This window comes from Arachis ipaensis, chromosome B10, assembly GCF_000816755.2.
Source record: "Arachis ipaensis cultivar K30076 chromosome B10, Araip1.1, whole genome shotgun sequence".
Taxonomy (NCBI): Eukaryota; Viridiplantae; Streptophyta; class Magnoliopsida; order Fabales; family Fabaceae; genus Arachis; species Arachis ipaensis.
In genome coordinates this window covers 134,338,873-134,345,159 of record NC_029794.2, presented here as the reverse complement: position 1 = coordinate 134,345,159, position 6,287 = coordinate 134,338,873, and the positions used below count along the sequence as shown (strand labels likewise).

Sequence of the window (6,287 nt, the reverse complement as noted above, 5' to 3'; positions counted from 1 at the left end):
TATATATATATATATATATATATCTTAATTCTTAAGAATTCACAGGGAAAAATTAGGGAAGAGGAGAACTTGAATTGTTACGAGCATTGATGACCTCGTATATTTCTTCAGCATTCCAAATTAAGGGAAGGTCTGGAATAAGAACATCAATGCCACCAGTCGCATCAACCAGCTGCAGTCTGGTAGTCAACGGATTAATCTAAATATTCAAACCAAAATCATGAAAAACCTAATATCAGCAGAATGCCAATAAAATCAAAAGATCTGTGTCAAAACAAAGGTGCGGTTTTCATCATTAATCGACTAAAGAAAATTAAACTGCAATATAAATTTGAATAAGAGAGAATTAACACAGCTACTGCAAAAATGCAGCTTGATTTCAAATATTGAAGTTGAAGTTAAATTGAATAATAACCTTTAGATGTCCAAGCAAAGTAACGCCTACATCTTTGCCAGGAATAATCTTCCTCCCTGGTCTGCTACTATATCTTGCTAGATGAGGTAAAACTCTGGAATGGTTGCCAGCAGGCAATAATTTACAGCGGTTTTCTGATTTTAGAGTTCTCTCTATGGTATCTATACAGTGATGGATGAACACAGATGCTGGTATTACCTGCAACAAAGTATTAACAAAAAAGATACAGTAATATCAAATTTCTAATTGTCAATAACAAATACCTTCCGCTAATAAGAAAAATTAAGTATTCCTTTTCCTTTGGGGTCAAATAGTGGCCACATTTTGTGGAGCACATCTTGTCCAAAATTGATAAACTACCATAAGAAAATTTAACAAAAACAGAAAAGATAAAATAAAATACCAGTTTCAGGATATTGCAATGCAGATCTCCACTACAGCAGTTCAAATCATGTTTACGGATCCCAATGAAAGAACCATGCTGCCAAAGGAAAAAATTACAACCAGATTAATGCAGGAAATTTGGTTTCAGTTAAGTTTTCTAACCATCAGTTTGTTAGTATACCTCTGATTGAAACACTGATGGAGGAAGCAGTGAACTGGCATACATCTGAGCAAGCCCTTCTTCCTGAGAAAACATTGCACTAATAGTTCATCAGAATTGGAACATATATAAATCTCCAGGAAAAAAAAATCAAGAATTCCTTGAACCAAAAGGAAGATTACATGTTTGGATCCCAAAATCTCCTTGTCGCTTAAGCTACCAGCAAACATTTTACGTAAGCTTGAGATAAGAAGTAATAGCCTGCCAACCAACAACAGCAATAATGATAAAGGAATAATATACAGCACTCTTTATGACTATTGCTTATAACCATGCTAAAGGACATCAAAATATTTTATACCAGAGTCTTGCGGAAAATGGTAATGACTGAATGAACTGTCCAAGCATACTCTGAGATTTCAAAACTACATTACACCTGCAACACTGAACTGAATTATCACTTTATCTGCAAAAAATATGTACGGCCAACTATCAAAAAGAAATAAGACAGAAACACTCAAGGAAAAATTAATATTAACATTCATGCAAAACATACAAAAATCAGATAATGGTCGTGTATGACTTTTCAGTTCGAGCAAGTTGTTGACATTGGTCCAGTCTCCCTAATGATAAAGGGAAGGTTGACAATATGCACAAAACAAAAACAAAAGATTTCTCATTGGCGATACATGAGGTCTCAAAACCACCACACTACACACTCTTATCAATCCTATAAACATAAGCAAGATCAATTATGATAGCAGTACATACGCAGTTTCCAATGGGGAGAATGATTCCACAATGATGCTCGTATTGACGCAGGCTCCAAGAATTACAATTTTTGTCCATGAAAACTGTGGATCCACAAAATGCACATTTCTCACAGATACCTACAGAATGAAAAAGAATTAGGGATGCAATTTAAAGCACATAAAAAAACAAAGGCATCATTTAACATCAAGATAAGTGTTCACTAAACAGGAAATTTTCTTCACTCACAACAGCTCCAACTCTCAAACCATGCATCAGAGTATGCAGTTCATCCGTTAAAAGAAGCCAAACATCGTGGTCCAACTCCAAAGCCATTCCTTGCATGTAGACACCTTTGATTACGCCAGTGTACGTGCCACATTCACCCTTCATCTTCATATCACTCTTCAAGCAGGGTAGCCATTTCTTGGAAACTCGACACACATGAAGAACCGAGACATCCACGGTCACATACATAACCCAAGAGTCCTCCTTCGTTATGAAAGCCAACTTCTTCTTTAGCCGCGACACCATAACTCGGTTACCAATTAGCTTAGTCATTGCAGGGTGCCAAGGGGAAGCACCTCCACAAAAATACACTGTCTCCTTTTTAGTAAAAGAATGACCACTCCCACTCTCTAGATCGCTTATTAACTCTTTGGAACCGCATAACCTGCACTCACAACGCATCAATTGAACCACAAACCCTAACATTTTCACTTTAGAACTCGAATTCAAATCCGAATCGGATACACTAGCAACCATTGCACAAGGGACAACGGAAACAGGGCCAACCGACTCCACCACTCCGTAGAGTCGATAACGAGCCTTGGAGTTGTTCCCGTAGCTGCCGCAACTTCGATTCGGCACAAGCGGAATAGAATCCATTTGGTTTGCTTCTTCGTTGGGATCAAGAAAACACCATTTGATGATCTCCAAGAAGCCCGCACGGCTCTTTCCATGGCACTTAAAGGGAACAAAGTTCCAAGCTGTGACGCGGATTTGCTTGCCTAAAGCATAAGGTTGGAATTGGAGGAGGTCGCATATTCTTATTTTTACTATTAGAAATTTGTCAAAAACACTAAAAAAATTTTTAATCGATTTAATTGCGCTGAAAGTCTGAAACAAATTTGAATAAACAAAATAAAAAACTATTATTTATTGAATTTATTGTAAACAATGTATCTTAATTAGACTTTCTTCCAAGTGATATCCAAGTCAATACATGCATGATTCTATTTAAACAACTTAATATTGCAAACCCAGATCAAGAGAAAAAGCAAAGAAATAGTTCAATAATCAATAGTTGTCTGCAGCTTCTATTTCAAGCAGTCGAGCAATGCTTCGCATGGATGGCCGAGATTGAGGGCTTGTCTGCAAACACGAAAGACTTACATTTGCAATCGAGGTCAACTCTTTCAGAATATGTTCATTGGTTGGATGTGAGAGGCGTGGGTCTAAAACTTCAATCATGTTTATACTTGATTGACTAGAAGCTTTTATGTGAAGAACAACATCACCGGGGTGCTTTCCTGAAATAACTTCTAAGGCCAAAACGCCAAAGCTGAACACATCCAATTTCTCAGTCACCAACATCGTGTAAGCGAGTTCTGTCACACCCAGTAAAAATGTAAAGAAACTATGGGCTTGTTTGGGTGAGCTTCTAAGAAAAGATCTTTTTTCGAGTTATCTTTTTTTAAAAGATCTTATAGAGAAGTAAAAGTAATTTTATGTTTGGATATCTCATGTAAAAAGGTCTTTTTATCATGTTTGGGCGCCATTATTTTGTTAAAAAAAGATCTTTTTTCAATGAAAAAAGATCTTTTTTTATTTTTTAACGTGTTTGACAAATTTCTAGTAGTAAAAGTAAAAGCACTAGTAAAATCAAAAAAAGATCTTTTTTGAAAAGCTGTAATTTACATCTTTTTTTAAAAGATCTTTTTTCCTTAAAAAAAAGATGTTTTTCATGTAATAAATGAACAAAAAAGTACTTTTATACTGTTATACCCAAACATAATTGATAAATAAAAAGACCTTTTTACATGAGATATCCAAACATAAAATTACTTTTACTTCTCTATAAGATCTTTTAAAAAAAGATAACTCAAAAAAAGATCTTTTTTTAAAAGCTCACCCAAACAAGCCCATAATGTTTGGGTATAACAATATAAAAGTACTTTTTTGTTTATTTATTACATGAAAAACATCTTTTTTTTTTAAGGAAAAAAGATCTTTTAAAAAAAGATGTAAATTACAGCTTCTCAAAAAAGATCTTTTTTTGATTTTACTAGTGCTTTTACTTTTACTACTAGAAATTTGCCAAACACGTTAAAAAATAAAAAAAGATCTTTTTTCATTGAAAAAAGATCTTTTTTTAACAAAATAATGACGCCCAAACATGCACTATATTTTTCAATATTTAAAACTTGTCTTATTTAACATTTATTACAACAATGAATGAATGTTAAATAAAGTAAGTTATGACTATTTTTTGCTAATTTTTTTTTTCTACCAAACATTTCAGTTTTCAAGAATTTGATTCTGAACCAAAAAAGAGGAGTGCTACACATACAAGTCATTTTTGTTTACAAGTCTTATAAGTTGGGCCTAACGTGCGTTATTGAACCATCTTCGCGTGCTTCATCTTCGTTTCCTTTTTTAAGAAGAAAAAGAAGAAGAGACATAGAGAAAGAAGAAAAAGAAGAAAAAGAGGCAAAAAAAAAAAAACGTGAAAACGGCGTGAATATAAATGACTTGTATGATTTGTATAGAAAAGCGTTCTCTATTTGCCTTCGATCTCCTTCTGTTTTTTTTTTATTTTTATGGTTTCTGAAATCAAGTTTTGAAATTGTTTTGAAGATAATGAAACTTCAGAAATACACCCGGACGATTACAAAATTACACCAAATGATTACAGAAATACATCCAAAGGATTATAGAAATACACCCAAACAGTTACAGAAATAAACCAAACGATTACAGAAATACACCCAAATGATTTAAGAAATACACCCAATATAGAGTATATTTCTTTTTGAAATCTTTTAATGTTTTGCTGGTTAAGGATTAGGCACATGACAGAGACAAACTTAAAAAAAATTTAGAAGAACAGTAAAACAGTACCTTAAATAATGTTTCTTCATTTTTTCTGGTGATTTTGATGAAGGAGAAAGAGAAAACGAAAAGAGAAGAAGAAATTTCAATAAAAAAAAGGAGGAAGAGGTGGTCTTGATAACGATGATAACGAGAGAGAAAAATTATGAAAAAAGAAGAAAAAGAAACACGGAAGAAGAGGAAGAGGAAGCACGGAGAAAGAAGAAGAAGAAAAAGAGGCAAAAAAAAACGTGAAACAGCGTGAATATAAATGACTTGTATAACTTGTATTAAAAATCACTTGTATGTAGAGAATTACTCACCAAAAAATATTTGATAACCAAAGAAAATTAGTTAAAAACAGTTATAATTTGTCTTATTTAATATTCATTAATTATGGCGATAATTAATAAATACTAAATAATACAAGTTTCGGCCTTTTTTTTTTTTTTTTATATAAAAAAGTGCCAATACGCACCTGGAGCAGCATAGCCATATGTGCCTGCAAACGACGTCCAAATCGATGAATCTGGCTTCAAGAACCTAGCAGTGCCGAAATCGGAGACACGAGCTTCAAGATTGGAGGACAGCAAAATGTTCTTGCTCGATATGTCTCTATGAATCAATGGAGGAGTGTGATCATGATGCATATAGGACAAAGCATGCGCAACGCCTTTGATAATGTTCACCCTCTTAGGCCAATCTAGTTCCAATGCTTTGATATCATTTCCAAGCATCTCAGCTAAGTTCCCTCGATCCAAATACTCATAGATCAAGAATGTGTGTGTCTTGTTAGAGCAGAATCCATAGAGTTTCACAATGTTTCTATGGCGCGTTTCTCTCATGGCTTCCACTTCGCTCTGGAAGGATTTTATACTCTCAACATCTAAGCTTTCTGATTCACATTTCAACTTTTTCACAGCAAATACTTCTTCTTGTTGGCCTCCTTTGATAACTGCCTTGTAAACTCTCCCGATCGCTCCCTCGCCGACGCAGCAACGGCTGTCAAAGTTGTTGGTAGCTTCAATTATATCTCTGTAGACAATTTTGCCATCGAATGACCAAATTGAAAACAGATTTTGATTTTCTCTCATGCTTGCTGAAAAGTTTTGTTTTGAAACTGTTGATTTTGGCTTTTTCTTGAAGCACAAAATCCCAACTAACACCAATGAAAGAAACAAAATACCTCCCAATGTAACAGCAGAAAGTATTACTATTTCATTTCTTTTACTACTTCCATCAACAGGTTCAGTGACTGAGTCTTCACAATGTTGCAAACCTTGGATATTGCCACATAAACCTTTGTTGTTTCTCAAATCCATTGGAAGAAGTGAAGAGTTGAATATGCCATTTCTAGGCACAGGGCCTTCCAGATGATTGTAAGAGAGGTTGATGGTTAACAAGCTCAACATTTCACCAAGGGACTTGGGGATTCGACCGGAGAGATTGTTGTGAGAGAGATTCAAGCTTACCAAATTCACAAGC

At 34.4% G+C, this 6,287-nt stretch overlaps 2 protein-coding genes across 2 annotated transcripts in view; both read right to left on the bottom strand.

Annotated features, from left to right (window-relative positions):
• The window catches only part of LOC107621227 (CST complex subunit CTC1), an 8,523-nt gene extending 5,583 nt beyond the window's left edge, over positions 1 to 2,940 (bottom strand). The window contains exons 1-9 of the mRNA XM_016323261.2: positions 2,906 to 2,940; positions 1,959 to 2,757; positions 1,731 to 1,849; positions 1,321 to 1,395; positions 1,142 to 1,220; positions 981 to 1,043; positions 819 to 896; positions 416 to 613; positions 95 to 199 (exon numbers count right to left, since the gene is read on the bottom strand). Coding sequence (XP_016178747.1) covers positions 95 to 199; positions 416 to 613; positions 819 to 896; positions 981 to 1,043; positions 1,142 to 1,220; positions 1,321 to 1,395; positions 1,731 to 1,849; positions 1,959 to 2,757; positions 2,906 to 2,940 — 1,551 coding nt within the window. The remainder of the gene's footprint in view (positions 1 to 94; positions 200 to 415; positions 614 to 818; positions 897 to 980; positions 1,044 to 1,141; positions 1,221 to 1,320; positions 1,396 to 1,730; positions 1,850 to 1,958; positions 2,758 to 2,905) is intronic.
• Positions 2,901 to 6,287, bottom strand: part of LOC107624492 (MDIS1-interacting receptor like kinase 2-like) — a 7,119-nt gene continuing 3,732 nt past the window's right edge. The window contains exons 3-4 of the mRNA XM_016326982.1: positions 5,281 to 6,287; positions 2,901 to 3,319 (exon numbers count right to left, since the gene is read on the bottom strand). The exon at positions 5,281 to 6,287 is cut by the window's right edge and continues 45 nt beyond it. Coding sequence (XP_016182468.1) covers positions 3,009 to 3,319; positions 5,281 to 6,287 — 1,318 coding nt within the window. The 3' untranslated portion in view covers positions 2,901 to 3,008. The remainder of the gene's footprint in view (positions 3,320 to 5,280) is intronic.